The sequence below is a fragment of the Dipodomys merriami genome, unplaced genomic scaffold, assembly GCF_024711535.1.
Source record: "Dipodomys merriami isolate MVZ:Mamm:240054 unplaced genomic scaffold, mDipMer1.0.p SCAF_3, whole genome shotgun sequence".
Lineage (NCBI taxonomy): Eukaryota > Metazoa > Chordata > Mammalia > Rodentia > Heteromyidae > Dipodomys > Dipodomys merriami.
This window is the reverse complement of record NW_027204492.1, coordinates 82,942,623-82,959,000: the sequence shown is the minus strand read 5'-3', so window position 1 is coordinate 82,959,000 and position 16,378 is coordinate 82,942,623. Positions and strand designations below refer to the sequence as shown.

At 45.0% G+C, this 16,378-nt stretch overlaps 1 protein-coding gene across 6 annotated transcripts in view; it reads right to left on the bottom strand.

The window, feature by feature from the left end:
• Kdm5c (lysine demethylase 5C) overlaps window positions 1-9,495 on the bottom strand; it is a 49,758-nt gene extending 40,263 nt beyond the window's left edge. For 4 of the 6 annotated variants that reach the window (XM_070040439.1, XM_070040441.1, XM_070040442.1 and 1 more), the window contains exons 1-5: window positions 9,016-9,495; window positions 4,786-4,863; window positions 2,988-3,110; window positions 2,505-2,675; window positions 220-354 (exon numbers count right to left, since the gene is read on the bottom strand). In XM_070040439.1, the coding sequence (XP_069896540.1) occupies window positions 220-354; window positions 2,505-2,675; window positions 2,988-3,110; window positions 4,786-4,863; window positions 9,016-9,165 (657 nt within the window). In that variant the 5' untranslated portion in view covers window positions 9,166-9,495. The remainder of the gene's footprint in view (window positions 1-219; window positions 355-2,504; window positions 2,676-2,987; window positions 3,111-4,785; window positions 4,864-9,015) is intronic. The other 2 variants (XM_070040440.1, XM_070040443.1) reach the window with 1 other exon arrangement.
• Between the last annotated feature and the right edge of the window lie 6,883 nt (window positions 9,496-16,378).

The following is a 16,378-nucleotide window of genomic DNA, read 5'->3' as shown; positions in this document are numbered from 1 at the left end:
TGGAAAAAGGAAACAGACATGTAAGGGTAGACATACAAAGATATTATACAAACGGTTCCAAGATCCAAATTTGCTGAGAAGGTAGAAACAAGCAAGAATGAAGCCAGCCAGAGACACACTGATGTTTAAGAACTCAAAAGAATGAAGAAGAGACAGTGCAATAGAGAATACAGTTACAGTCATTAAGAGGGAAAGCAGCTCCATGTTAGAAGTACTCACATCAGGTTGCAGTCTCTTGGCCCGCCGGCCATAGCTGTTGAACTTGGAAGGCTGCACAGATTGTCGAAGGGGAATGCTATGGGGTTTGTATTCCTTGTCCTTCTCCTCATTATCAAATGGACGTGTGTTACACTGCTGGCAAAAGGTGAAGAGTAGGAGTCAGCATGGGACTGAAGCTCCAGAAACCAAGGACTTCATTTTTATCCAATGGCAACTGAAGTTGTGATCCACCCTTGCAACCTACACCAGTGGTCCCAGTTTAATTATTCTTTTTTCTTTTTTTTGTCGGTCAGGGGCTTGGGGCTTGAACTCTGGGCCTGGGTGCTCTCCCTGAGCTCTTCAGCTCAAGGTAAGCACTCTACCACTACAGCACCACTTTGTTTTCTGGTAGTTAACTGGAGATAATAGTCTCACAGACTTTCCTGCCCAGACTGGCTTTGAACTGTGATCATCAGATCTCAGCCTCCTTAGTTGCTAGGATTACAGGCATGAGCCAGAATGAGGTTGGGATATTGATAGGTATCGCACTGAATTTGTAGATAGCGTTTAGCTGTACTGCCATTTTCACTATGTTAATCCTCCCTATCCAGGAGCATAGGAAGTTTTTCCACTTCCTTAGTTCTGCTTTAATTTCCTTTTTCAGGTTTCTAAAGGTTTTTTGTTTGTTTGTTTGTTTGGTCATGGGATTTGAACTCTGGGCTTGGGTGCTATTCCTGAGCTCTACCACTTGAGCCACAGCACCACTTCTGTTTTCTGGTGGTTAATTGGAGATAAGAATCTCGGGGGGTGTGGGGGGGCCTGGGAAGGTGGCTCAGTGGTAGAGCGCTTGCCTTTCATGCCTGAGGCCCTGGGTTCGATTCCTCAGCACCACATAAACAAAAAAGAAAAAACTGGAAGTGGCGCTGTGGCTCAAGTGGCAGAGCGCTAGCCTTGAGCTGAAGAGCTGAAGGACAGAGTCCAGGGCCAGAGTTCAGGCCCCACGACCCGACAAAAATAAAACAAAAAAGAATCTCTAGGACTTCCTGCTGGGGCTGACTTTGAACCATGATCCTCAGATCTCAGCCTCCTGAGTAGCTAGGATTACAGGTCTGAGCCACTGGCACCCAACCCAGTTTATTCTTTATCACTGGCACCAAACACCCTATGAGAATTCTCTGTGACTTTGCTTATGTCATTCCCACTTACTCAACCATTTCCCAAAGCAAGACCAACTCAGGCTGGGAATGTGGCTTAGTGATAAGAGTGCTTGCCTAGCATGCATGAAGCCCTGGGTTCAATTCCTCAGTAACACATAAGCAGAAAAAGCCAGAAAGAAGTAGTGCTGTGGCTCAGGTGGTAGAGCACTAGCCTTAAGCACAGAGAGGCTCAGGGATAGTGCCCAAACTCTGAGTTCAAGCCCCAGGACTGGCAAAAAAAAAAATGAAATAAGACCAATTCCACCTCTCTGCAGACCTAGCTAGACCCAAAGGCTTCTCCCTTCTCTGATTCCTGTCAGTGAAGATCTTGTTAAGTAATACTAGGCTAGGCCTACAGAAAATTCTAAGACCTTGGGCCGGGAAGGTGGCTCAGTGGTAGAGCGCTTGCCTTGCATGCATGAGGCCCTGGGTTCGATTCCTCAGCACCATATAAGCAAAAAGAAAAAAGCCGGAAGTGGCTCTGTGGCTCAAGTGGTAGAGTGCTAGCGTTGAGCTGAAGAGCTGAGGGACAGCACCCAGGCCCAGAGTTCAGGCCCCATGACCGGACCCAAAAAAAAAAAAAAAAGAAAATTCTAAGACCTCTAATCCCGGGCAGTGGGGAGAGACAAAAGCACACCAGGTATGGGTACGGTCTAACTCTCAGGTACCCCATCCATGGAACCAGTTCTATTAAAAGTATAAATATAGCCAGGCTTGGTGGCAAACGCTTACAATTCCAGCTACTTGGGATGCAGCGAATGAGAGGACCTCACTTCAAAGCAAACCAAAGCAAAAAAAAAAAAAAAAAAAAAAGTTAGCAAGATCCCATCTCCACAAACAATCCAGGCATAGTGATTTTTGCCTGTAATCCTAGCTATATGGGAGGCATAGGTGGAACGATGGAGGTCTAAAGCTGATCCCAAGGAAAACAGAACAAGACCCTATCTGAAATAACCTAAAAGCAAAAAGGGCTGTGTCTCAAGTGGTAGAGCACTTGCCTAGCAAGCATGAGCCTATGAATTCAAACCTCAGAATTGGGAAGGGAAGATCAAGTGTGGCAAGCTGGGGCTGGAGCTAAAGCCTTACTCTACCCCAGCCTGGCATTCTTACCACAAGATTGGCTCCAGACTGATACATTTCATAGGGATAAACGATGCGTTCATAATGAGAGCGTAATAGGGAACCAATGTTTTTGCCTGGTGGGTAGTTGAGGCGCTGGGCCACCCGAGCCCATCTACGGTCCTTGCAGATGGCTTCATAACCACCTTCCTCCACCACAATCTAAAAGAACAAGCAACAATGTATAAACAATTAGATATATTGTTTATATGCACATGAGGGAGCAGGCCTGTAAAAAGGGCAAAGAAGACAACTGTAGCCCCTCACTTCAATGGACTGCTACCTCCTTTTCCAAGCCTTGAAATGCAACAAGATATGTCAAGTCATTCAGATGACAACTTGGGTGCTACCAGGTTTATGCCTCTTCCATTGCAGCCTAGAAACCCAATATCTGCACCAAGGGGACCCCCCCCCCCAGAATAGCAAGGCTACTAAGGTAGGGATAGGCATTACTGGAGGAAAACCTGTTCTTACTTTGCTGAGGCTGTAGAGGTCCAAGATTCGCCGTTCCACATTGGGAATCTTCAAAGAAGAGCCCTGGATTTCCCAGAATTTGGCAATCTGGTCCAAGTAGTTCAGTTTTACTCTTGTCTGGGCCTGAAGAATAAATATCTCAAAAAGGCTGGCTACCCTCACCCCCGACCCATCTTCTGACCCAATCTTAAGAGAAAAGGGAACAAAGCAGCAATCTATGTACACTACCCAAGGCTTCTCCAAGTGAGCTGGATCCCATGTTTTAGGCAGTGGTTAGCCCCACTTCTCTCTTATCTCCCAAGAGAATGTGTCACAAAAGCCAAAACTTTACATACATTCTCTCCCTATCTCCCTGACAGGGTTGTGTATTATTCATCTCTCATACAGATAGGAAATAGAAAGGCTCAGAGGAATTAAGTCACACAGCAAGCACCAAGATACCTGGGTATCACATAAATTTAGCTTTCCTCTGCTACTGACTTGCTATATAGCCTTGAACAAATCAGTTCCACTCTTGGGACCCTTGTGTTTTATTTGAAAAGGAAGATAAAATGACTGCCTATTCGTCTTATCTTAGAAGGGTAGACTTAAAGAGAATGAAGGTCCTCTGGAAACTTCAAAATTGTATCTAAGGCCTAGGCAGGTTCTGGGGGAATGAGGATTCCAAAAGAACACATTTTAACTTTTTATGTAGGGCTGGGATGTTGCTTAGGAATACACAAAAAAATCATCTGGCCCAAAATGCTAAAGTTAAGGAACTCTGATCTTAAAAACAAGTAGGCTTTAAGGTTATGGGTATTTAGCTGGTCCCAATCTACATTAGAACACCTAGTAAAGTTTATGGATACATAAATGAGGGTGCAGTGATGCATTGGTCTAACCCTATCTTCCATAGAAAATTCCAAAGCCTTACCTAGAACTAGCTTCAAGGCACATACTCTCATTACCCCAGAGCATTCTCAAGCCCCTAGTGAAAAATCCTAACTGTCCATACACTACTGCTCAAACTTTCTGCACAGAACAAAAGAAAGAATCTCCTCGGTAAGTCCCTACTCCAGCCTCTACACTGACCAGTCCCTGGGTTTTCCTGGGTCTTTACCCTTCTTCATCCCCCAACTTACCAAGCACCATGGAAGGAAGTTAGGAAGCACATGGCTATGAATAAATTAGATATTATAAGGCCACAGTCAGTCAAAAGAGGGAGAAAGGGAGGTGAGGGAGAAAGAGGGGCAGGGTTGGAAAGGGAAGAAAAGAATGATTTCAATCAGCCCCTATTTCTCTTTTGTTGACCGAGGCAGAATAGGTATTGACAGGGGAAAGTTAGAAGTAACAAACTTTTTTTTTTTTTGATCAGTCGTGGGGCTTGAACTCTGGGCTTGGGCGCTGACACTCAGCTCTTTAGCTCAAGGCAAGCGCTCTACCACTTGAGCCACAGCGCCACTTCTGGTTTTCTGGTGGTTTATTGGAGATAAGAGTCTCATGGACTTTCCTGCCTGGGCTGGCTTTGAACTGCGATTCTCAGATCTCAGCCTCCAGAGTAGCTAGGATTATAAGTGTGAGCCACCAGCACCTGGCCAGTAGTAAACTTTTGTAAGAAAGGACACATACCACACGTCCCCCTTCGGACTATGAAATTAGATAAATGTCCCCGTCTTTAGTTTTATTTGGAATGCGAGCTTCCTCCAGGACCTGGGCACACTAAAGATAAAGTACCTTAGCCAGAGAAGGTATGAAGTGGAATCAGACCTCAGGTATCCATTGTCCTCCCAACCCCACCACCAGCTGCTGGTCTTCTCACCTCTAGTTCATTTAGCCTCTGGATTCGGGGAGTAAACCTAAAGTTGTCCACTTCCACAGCAAAAGGTGGCTGCCAATCCTAAGAGAACAGGAAGGGGAAAGGAATGTGGGTTATCCCAATATAGTGTAAAATAAGAGAGCACCAAGAGTACCCCAGGACCCATTCATACCATTTCAGGCTACTAGCCACTTCCATCAATCCCCAGAACTCCTAACAGGGCCTATAAGTCCCTTGTCTATATCTAAGTCCTCATGCACATACACTACTAAATGTTTCCTTAAGTTGCTCCCAACAGTAGTGCCAGGATTTTAAGAAACAGAGAAATGGAACCTGTTGATCCCAAGCCCTCTACATATCCACAGTAACCCCTCATCCCCTAGGCAGGACACAATCTGGAGTACTGAAAACACATAGGATCTGGAATCAGAAAATGTGCCTTCATGTTGTAGCTCTACTACTTACTAGCTGTAAGAGCTTACATTTCTGAATCTGTTTTCTCATCTGATAAGACAGGCAGGCACATGAACTCTTGCCCTGGCTTCCTCACAAGAGGAATAGGGAAAATTAAGCTAGTTTTCAAATGAAAATGTTACTCAAAGGAGCCATCATTAAGTCTTGACACCTAAGGTTGATCCCTGCCACCCAATTACAGTCACAGAGTTGCTCAGCTCTGGTCTTGACAGGATTTAAAGGTTTGTACCTTCAATGTCTATTCTAGCAGTTAAAGGGGCTGACATAAACACTGCAGGAAAGAGTGAGAATCTACATCACTCAGCAGGTCTGGAAAGCTTCCTGTGAATCCTCTCATATACTTGCCTAGCGAAAGAAGAGGCAGAGGAAGAAGCCTGGTGATGGGTAAGAGCTAGGATGCCCCACTGTGGTGGCAAATAGAAGGATCTAGGGAGGGGGAAATCAGGGAAAGATGATGAAAGTGAAGGAGACTAATCTGCCAAGATGCAACATTTCTGCCTTCTCCTAAATATGGCTGTGAAGAATCTCCTTCCCAGGCTCCACTACTACCACTTCCCTAGCACTTTTCCCCAGAACCTTGGCTCCAACTGGAATGGCAAAAAGATCTTACAATAACCTAGATCAGTGCCCTTATTTTACAAATGGGGAAAGTGAGACCTGGTGAAATGGGATTTCTCCAAAATCACATGCTGAACTAGGGGTACAGTCAACAACACTAGATCTCATGTCTTCTAACCATTGTCCAAAGCTCTTTGTACTGAATGAAGCTACCCTGGGTTCAATTCCTCAGTACCACATAAATTAAAAAAAAAAAAGCTGGAAGTGGTGCTGTGGCTCAAGTGGTACAGTGGTATCCTTGAGTAAAAAGAAGCCCAGGGAGCCGGACACTGGTGGCTCACAACTGTAATCCTAGCTACTCAGGAGGCTGAGATCTGAGGATTGCAGTTCAAAGCCAGCAATAAACCACCAGAAAACCGGAAGTGGCGCTGTAGCTCAAGTGGTAGAGCCCTAGCCTTGAGCTGAAGAGCTGAGGGACAGCGCTCAGGCCCAGAGTTCAAGCCCCACGACCAACAACAACAACAAAAAAAAAGAAGCCCAAAGCAGGGTGCTGGTGGCTCACACCTGTATCCCTAGCTACTGAGGAGGCTGAGATCTGAGGATCACTGTTCAAAGCCAGCCCGGGCAGGAAAGTACGTGAGATTCTTATCTCCAATAAACTACTAGAAAACCAAAAGTGGCACTGTGGCTCGAGCAGCAGAGTGCTCACCTTGAGCTAAAGAGTGCAGGGACTGCGCCCAAGCCCAGAGTTCAAGCCCCACAACTGACAAAAATAAATAAATAAAAGAAGCCCAGGGACCATGCCCAGGGCCTGAGTTCAAGCCCAGGACTAGAAATAAATAAATAAATAATCCTTAAAATGTTATGGCTCAAGCCCAAACTCCCTATATTTTCTTGCCTCCCATCAGCGAAGAGTACCCCCCTCCCCGCCTTAGTACAGATAACTCAGGTGGAAAGGTTTGAACTCAAAACTTCTAGCACCCTTCTTTCCTGAATCAAGTTTAGACAAATATCAGTACAACATTAAGCACCTGACAGGAAATTGCAGAAGTGTAATCCTAGAGCAGGAGTTATGGGTGCAACAGATAGCTGGGGAAGGTCCAGCAAACTTCCTGTCTCAGTTCTATACTATGTGCTAATGTTCAGTTGGACAGCATTAGGATGTTGTGACGATGAGGCTGGCAACCTGATATAGAAGCGCAATCTTCCCAGGTTCCCCTGGGTCTATTCCAGGGAACAAACAATTGTCCTCCCACCCACCAATCGATGTCTAGCAGTCCCTTACCCAGCAATACACACTCCAAACCATTTTTCCTCAGAAAAAACTCCAATTCCTGGTCATACATAGAAACCCATACATGGGTTTCTACCCTAGGCCCAAGCATCACTTGGGTATTTTAAGTTCCAACCAGAAGATCGTCAGACGTCTAGCCTAGAGGCAACCCCTAGAAAATGAAAAGCAAACAAAATAAGAACAACAAAAATGCCCAAAACAAGGTTTCTGAGACTAGAGGGAGGCCCACTGTTGGGGTAGAAAAGAAGACTACTAAAGGACTGTCTCAGTCCCTTGCTGGACATAAACATGACACAAGGAACTTTTCTCTCTTCCCCTTCCTGGTCACACAGGGAAGGAAACCAGCACCTGCACAAGGCTTGTCTGCCCAGATTAAGTCCAAGGGTGAAAAAAAGAGATATTTTTACCTCAACTACCCCTGATGTCAAATAGGTTTCTTTCCTATAAGCCTGCTTGACCACTTCAAGGAGTACCTCCTTAAAGGCCACCCAAGACTCCAGCCTCTCCCTTTTCATGGTCTTCCAGACCTCTCTCATTGCTACTTCTTCACCACGATAAGGCTACATCAGAGACCTGTGGCCAAGCTCCAAAAAAAGAAAAAAATAGTTTATCCAAAACCTCCCAGAGGATCTATCTGAAACCAGTCCAGATCTGTGGCTGAGCAACAAAAGTGCCAACTTGGATAAAGAGATTTGTATTGCCCTCCTCAGGTGGGAATGAGGCTCATTATTCTAAAACACACACTCAAAAAGATTACTCCAGCCTGGAGTCCCAAGTGGTCACTAAACAACAGGTATCATCATTTCTCCTCTATATCAGCAAGGCAACAGACTGTACTGGCCTTTGGAGGACTACTTCTTCTGGCCTAGCCAGGCCTAGAATGAAAGATTTGCCCTTTGTTGCTGGCTGTTATCTGTGAGCTAAAAGGGGCAGAATTCTGTAGCTTCATTTTCTGGGGGTCCAAGAAGGGTCTATTCTCTAGGACCACCTACATCCAGGTCCAGAACAGAGTAAAAACCTTCTGAAGTAAAAACCTTCACATACCATTAGCAATCAGTTTCAAACCTCTCCATAGAAAGTGAAGCCTGGGTGGGTGGAGGGTGAAGGCCAGCAACTAGGAAAATGGGACAATGCCCCGAATCCTGCTTGGGGGAGGTAGATACAGCATTCCCAGTGAGACTGATTTCCTGACTGACCCACCAAACCAGAACATTATCATAGACGAATTGGCCTGACAAGGTGTGAGTAAATATGAGTCAACCAACGTAGGAGCAAACCGATGATCACATCAAACACCTTCCCAGGCTCTGTAATTAGCACTTAGCAAGTGCGTACTATGCACAGATGCTACCAAGTTGAATCCAATCCTAGAAAAATAACTATCCCTGGGACCCATTTCACAGGCTTAAAGAGACTGTTAGTGTCCAAGGTCACACAGCTGCTAAGCTTCAAAGTGGAGTTTAGAACTCAGATCAGCCTCCCTACACCGTTGTGATCTTTCCACCACACTACACAGCCTGCCTTAAGGGAAGTGTTGACAGTAGAATATCAGAAAGTCTTTATTTAGTGCAGCCCTGACCTGGGTGGTGCGAAGTAACTAGAGATGTTCGGGAGCCTCTCTATGATCTTCTCCTGGCTCACTAGGCATCTTGCTTTGAGACCCAGGGAGTGATTCTGAAGAACAAGGATGAGGGTGGGTCTCAGGCCCCGAGTCACTTGTGAGCCTGACACCATGAGAACCCCTGGCTCCAGCACCTTTTCTAAGACCCACGCAGCATCCACAATGGTCCCAGCTACCCCACCTTCCCACACCTCGAGCTGCCCTCTGCCCCAGACTTCACAGCCAGTTACCCTAGTCCTCCATCCCGTGCTTCTCCCCCCAGCGACGGCCAGCCCCGGGGCCTTACCGCAGGTGGGCGGATCTTGCAAATGCCCGACTTCTCGGCGATCGGCCTGATTTTCGCAATGTAGCCCAGAGGGTCTCGGAACTCGGCCCAGCTAGGCTCGAACACCGGGCACTCCGGTGGCGGTAGGAAATCGTCGGACCCCGGCTCCATGGTGGGCCCGAGGATTGGGCCAGGGAATCAGCAGGAGTCAGATCACCCCTAAGGCCTCATGGCGCCGCCGCTTTTTGAAACCGAGGCACTTCTCAGAGACTAGGCCCTAAGCGGGTCAGCCGCCGCCCGCCGAGGGCCTATGGGGGCGTGTGGCTGCCGCGATCTGAATGTCTCAGGCTGATACTAATGTTACCACCTCTTCGTCCTACTCTGTTCCTCCCAAACTCTGCCACCGCCACCCACTACCGCAAGCTTCACCACTACAGCTAAGTCCCAACAACCGCGGACTTCACAGCCGCCATCTTGGTTTGTCAGCGTCTCACCCCCCCCTCCCTCACCACAACAAATCGGATCCCTCCGCGGAGTGTTCTTCTGAGCCTCGCGAACCTTGCGTCAGGCTAAGCCCAAATAAGCCTTCATCCTGTGGGTACTGAGATAACTCAGCTGCTACGAGTTTCCTATTTGGAAGGGATTACTTAAAACTACTCACTACTGAGAAAATAGTTCACCTCAGCGGCGGAGGAGCAAGACTGTAATATGTTTGCCGGATCCTCTTTCCGGATGGACCGGCGGTGCACGTTTAAAGGCCAGTGGTGCGCATGCGCATTCTACAGACAGACCGGAAGAGGAGCTAGCGTCTGTGGGTGGTGGGCCCAGATTGGCACACACGCAAACAAACACTTAAGAGCCTGCCAGACCTCAACCTGGTCGCCAGCCCCGCCCCAATGTTCTCGGTCCCCTTTTCCTTGGTCTTTACAGTATGGAACAAGGAAGACGACTTGTAGTTGCTGATTTCATGGGCCCTCTTCTGGTTGTTCGAGGGTGGGAAAAAACATACTAGGTTCCCAGCGCTATGCGCTGACATCTCCGGCTTTGAAAAAGGGAAGACCGGAAGTTGCTCACTCCCATGGGAGTATGGATTTGGGGACTCCTGAGTAGGGGGAAGTATTATTTCCTCCAGTGTTTCAGAGAGAGAGAGAGAGAGAGAGAGAGAGAGAGAGAGAGAGAGAGAGAGAGAGAGAGAGAGCCCTCTCAGCTATGGAGTTTCTATTCATGCCCCCAAAGAATCATTGCTGTCAGCATTTTAATGAACATTTTCAGACGTTCTGTATACACTGTGCACACATTTGTGGTTTGTACTGCTACAAAACAGCTTGAAAATTATGTTTGCGTAAGCACAAACATACGTGTGTGTATGCGTATATGCATATATATTTCCCTACCCCAGTGGTAGCTTGATTGCCTAGCATTTCCTAAGGTCCTGGGTTTATCCCCAGAATTAGAAAATAAAAACAAAAACAGTACTTTGTTCATATATCAGGCATCTATGGAATTTGAGGGCCATCCATATTTATCAGATATGAGCCTATTGCATATAGTTTGAACACTCATTGTTTACATATTTTAGTACTTGTGCACATGCTCATTTTGTGCTTATTTTGTGTTCTCCCACCAGGCTATGAATTACTTAGACATCGTGTGACCCTGTACATCCGTAGCACCTCACATGGTTTGCAGTTGAAATAAGGCAAATGGAAATGTATTTTTAGAGCAGACAATATTGTTTAAAAATAACATATACCTAACATATGCATAAATATATATTGCCAATGGGCACTGGTGGCTTATGCCTATAATCCTAGCCACTCAGGTAGCTGAAATCTGATCATAGTTCAAAGCCAGCCCAGCAGGAAAGTCCATTAGATGCTTATCTCCAATAAGCCACCCCCCCAAAAAAAAAGCCTAATCAAAGCCGGGTGCCAGTGGCTCTCGCCTGTTAAACCTAGCTACTCAAGAGGCTAAGATCTGGGGCTGGGAACGTGGCTCAGTGGTAGAGCGCTTGCCTTGCATGCCTGAGGCCCTGGGTTCGATTCCTCAGCACCACATAAGCAAAAAGAAAATAAAAAAGAGGCTAAGATCTGAGGATCATGGTTCAAAGCCAGCCTGGGCAGGAAAGTCCGTGAGACTCTTATCTCTAATAAACCACTAGGAGACCGGAAGTAGCGCTGTGGCTCAAGCAGTAGAGCACTCGCCTTGAGCTGAAGAGCTGAAGGATAGAGCCCAAGCCCAGAGTTCAAGCCCCACAACCAACAACAACAAAAAAAGCGTAATCAAAAGTTTGAATGTGTTGGGGGAGAGCTGTTGTACTTGCATCTAGTTAACTTTACTTTGTTACATTTTAATCACTGTTCCTAAGTATAATTAGGTAGATTCAATTTCAGGATGGACCTTAGGACAACCTGAGGGAGAGTGGCACACAGGTAGAAACTCACATACCCTGGAGTCAGACCAGCTGGCCTTCCTCTCTTACCAGCTCTGTTATTTTCTAGTTATGTGATTTTGAACAAATCCTAACTTCTAAAATGGAAATGAGAATAATACCCAACTTACAGAATAGGTATACAGTAGCTGTCTCTCAATTATCTGGTAGCTGTTATTTTTGTTTCTAAGAGTAAGCAACCAATGTGTGAAAACTCAGGGATCTCCCTTGTAGCTAGGTGCCTGTGGCTTACACCAATAATCCTAGCTATTCGGGAGGCTGAGATCTGAGGATCCTGTTTCAAAACCAGCCCAGGCAGGAAAGTCCATGTGACTCTTATTTCCAACTAACCACCAAAAAGCCCAAAGTGGAGCTGTGGCTCAAGGGGTAGAGCAGCAGCCTGTGAGGGAAAAAGCTAAGCAAGAATGTGAGGCCCTGAGTTCAAACCAGAGTACTGGCAGGTGTGTGTGTGCGTGCGCGCGCGCACACACACACACACACACACACACTCTTTGTAACAGGATGTGGTAGTTCATGCCTAGAATCCCATTAACTCAGGAAGTTGGAGGATTTCAAATTCAAGGCTAGACCTGGAAAAGGTTAACAGTGACACCCTGTCTCAAAATAAAAACAAAAGGGCAGGAGGCATAGTTCAAATGGTAGAACACTTGCCTAGAATGTGGTAGGCTCTGGGTTCAATACCAGTACTACAAAACAAAACAAAAACACCTCCTTTGTTCCAACAGGATATGGCACTCCAGGAATCCCAACCTTGGGAAGCCTAAGGGAGGAGGCTGACCTACATAAATTGACCTCATCTCAAGAAAAGTGTTAATCACTTGACACTGTTGAAAATGAAATATACAACTTGTGGTTGGGGACAGGAGGGAAAAAGTGCAAGAGAACTAGGGAAGGGGTGACATTGTCCCAAAACAAGTGTACTCATTACCTGACTTATGTAACTGTAACCCTTCTGTACATCACCTTTATAATAACAATAAATAATAAATAACAATAAACCTATACTTTAAAAGACACAGGGCTGAGATATGGATCAAATGGTAGGGTGCTTTCTTAACAAGCACAAAACCCTGAATCCAAAGCCCAGTCCCCCTCCCCCAAAAAATGAGTAACAGAGAAGCACGAATAATGAAGTATCTCTTTCATGCTAGTGTTTTCATTTTTTTATTGCTTTTAATTTTTGAAACAAGAAACAAACTCTCCTCCTCCCTCAGCCCCTACAGTGCCAGGATTACAGGTGTGTGGTGCCATACTCAGCACTGTTTTTAAATCCTCTGAATTCTTATATTTACATTGAATGTTTATCCTTATTTATCTCATGAGGAATATTTTCCCAAGTTAATGCACATAATAAGTGGCATCACTTTCTAGTTTTTGCCCAAGGAAACCCTCAGTCCCTCACTGTCAAAAACATAGTTGAGTTACCCATCTGAACAACTGTCTGGACAGGAAAGAAAGCTAGGCACAGTGATAGTAACGAGTCACCTCTCACATGGATAAGCATATCACTGACTTTCTCATCCGTTTTGGGAAACTATGGGCCACTTTACCCATCTTGTAGATGAGGAATCAAATTCCAGAAAGATTCAACAACTTGCCCAATGATAAAGTTGCTAACTCCTGATCAAATTCTCTTGTCTTTCCCAGGAATGTAACTAAGCACAAAAAGGGTGAGAAGAATGACAAAGGTTGGAGAGATGGATGCCAGGGGCTCATACCTGTGATCTTACCTATTCAACAGGCTGAGATCTGAGGACCCCGGTGCAAAGCTAGATAGAGCAGGAAAATCCCCAAGACTCTTATATCCAATTAACCAGAAAAAAAGGAAGTGGAGGTGCTCAAGGAAGTGCTCAAGTAGTGATAGAGCATCAGCCTCCAGTAGCAAAAACTAAGCAACAGCATTAGTATCTGACTTTAGACCCCAGTACTAGCCCCAAACAAATAAGGTTGGATATATCAATCTTAGGCTGAAGAAAGTTCAGCCTTTCACCTGGAGGGAGCTTAGTGAAGGGCAATGAATTAGGAAAACGTGAATTAAGAGTCAAGAAACCAAATTCTGAGTCACAGCTCTGCCCAGGCATCGTCAGCCTTCTCTGGGACCTTTAGTCCAGACATACTCCCAGGGAAAATGAAAATTGCAGTCTTTCATGTCAGTTAGTTGATTTCACTCGTTCATAAATACTTATTAAATTCCTACTGTGTGCCAGGCACTTTTATGAGCACTGGAAATACAATAGTAACTAAAACTCTCTGCTTTCCTACAGCAGACATTCACTTGTGACATTTGCCAAATGCCTGACCTCCCTAATCTTTGATTTTTCTTCTTTATAAAATGAAGCTAAGTAATCTCACACTCAACAAGTTACTGGGAAGATTAGATATAATAATAACTGCCATTCATCACAGACCAGGTGTTATCTCAACAGGTATTGTTATCACTGTTTTACAAATGAGGAGAATGGAGCTCAGGAAGTAGAAACTTACCTAAGCCACGTGGTTAGAAAGTGGCAGAGCCAGAACTTAAACTCAGTACTGTCTGCCATTCATTTCTGCTTATAGAATTCTCAGGTGGTGCTATCCACACAGGGAGGTGTCTAGAACGTACATTCCTTTCCCAAGCTTGCTTGATTGATTCAAGTCTGTGTACTTCTGACTTTAAATTGGGGGCTTCACCCACTCACCTAGGAAAAGGGACTGGTGAGGAGTTGTTGCAGGACAACTATCACGGTCACCTTATCTTTGTTTTATAGATGATTAGGTGAGAATGACTTCATGCATGCGCACACACGCGCGCGCGTGCGCACACACACACACACACACACACACACACACACACACACACACACACACTTTGGCTGCTGGGGATTGAACTCAAGGCTTTGAAAATGCTAAGCATCTACTTTACCACTGAGCTATTCCTCCAGTCCTCATGTCTCATATTTTTTATTTGTAAAATAAGAGTCTCTTTCAGCTCTAAAGTAGGTATGAGCTGAGTCAATTTTAACTCCTAAGTAGCTCTTGAATCAATGTCCATCTACCTTACCATCTTCTACACTTCTTGTGAGCTATTTACTACCTCTAGCCTAGGTGATTTTTGCTTCTTCAGGATGGGGGTCTTGCTATGTTGCCCAAGATGGTCTCCAACTTGTGTACTCAATTGATCCTCCTGCCCTAGTCTCTCAAGTACTGGTGCTACTGTAAACACCACCAGCTTCTAGCCTAGACTATTAACTAACCTCCTCCAAGGTATCTGTCTGTGTGATCTAATAGTTTTGTTAGAATAGACAAGAGAAATATAAATTGTATAGTATAGTGTTTAACAAAATAATATAATGAAAATAACTCAAAGTAAATTATGACAACAGTAGATTATAATTCATGGTTTAGAATAAAAATATTTTTTGTTGTTGGTTGTGGGGCCTGAACTCTGGGCCTGGGCACTGTCCCTCAGCTCTTCAGCTCAAGGCTAGTGCTCTACCACTTGAGCCACAGTGCCACTTCTGGCTTTTTCTGCTTATGTGGTGCTGGGGAATCGAACCCAGGGCCTCATGCATGCAAGCAAGCATTCAACCACTGAACCACGTTCCCAGCCCAAGAATAAAAATCTTTAACTCCACAGTGAAATAAATACATAAGGCAAAAGGGAACACACTTCCTTAAAGTAGAATTCTAAGCAATAAATGTAGAATGAATGTAAGGAAATCATCAATGAGTGCTCAAACTTTCTCCAAATAAAAGGAGAAAATGCTTAAAATATAGCTATAACACTTAGTCCCCAAATATCGATTTCTAAATGGCATTCTCTACTAGAAAAAAACAAGGCTCCTTGGAAAATATGACTGATTCCAAGGCTGTGGCAGGGAAAGCATAAGCTTGATCTGAGGTATCTTGTGCTGCCAGAAAAAAAGGAAGTACTCAAAGAAAGATGGAGATAAGCCGATAAGCCGAAGGACACAGGAGCTAGTTTAGATGTTTCCTGCTGGCCAAATCTGGGGGCATTTTGGTTGTCAAAATAAAAATGATAAACAAAAGAAAATGTAAAAAACAAAACACATAAAAAATAAAATAAAAAATAAAAATGATGTTAACAGAGTTGAATGTGATATTTGCAGGTAATCCCAGCACTGGGGCAAGATTTCAGGAGCCATCATGACTACAGGGAGACCCTGAATCAAAAAAGAAAAAGTCAGAGAGAGACAGAGAAGAATAGAGGGAGGAAGGTGGGAGAGGAAAGGGAGGGAGAGAGAAGGGGTAAGTGGGCATTAGGGTCATTGAAAAGAAGCCCAAGTGGCTGGGAATGTGGCTTGGTGGTAGAGTGCTTGCTTAGCATGCATTAAGCCCTAGGTTCGATTCCTCAGTACCGCATAAATCGAAAAAGCTGGAAAGTGGTTCTGTGTCTCAAGTGGTAGAGAGCTAGTCTCAAGCAAAAGCAGTCCAGGGACATTGCCCAAGGCCCTGAGTTCAAGCCCCAGGACTGGCAAAAAGTGAAAATAAAAATAAAATAAAAGCCTGAACTTCACATCATGACTTTAGAAAAGATGTCTTGAGAACATCTTGGAAATTAGCTGGACTCTAATCCATCCCAGTCTCAAGAGTATAGAGCTTATTATTTTTTTCTGGTCCTGGGGCTTGAACTGGTACCTGGGCACTGTCCCTGAGCTTCTTTTTCTCATAGGTAGCACTGTACCACTTGAGCCACAGCTCTACTTCCACCTTTTTTGGTAATTTATTGGAGATAATAATCCCATGGATTTTCCTGCCCAGACTGGCTTTGAACCGTCACCCTCAGGTCTCAGCCTCCTGAGTTAGAGCTATTAACTGTTCTGAAGGACTTAGCTTTGAAAAGAAAGCTCCATGGCACACTATTGGGTTTTGTTGTTGTTGTTGTTTGGTTTGGGTTTTTTTTTTTTTTTTTGGTCGGTCGTGGGGCTT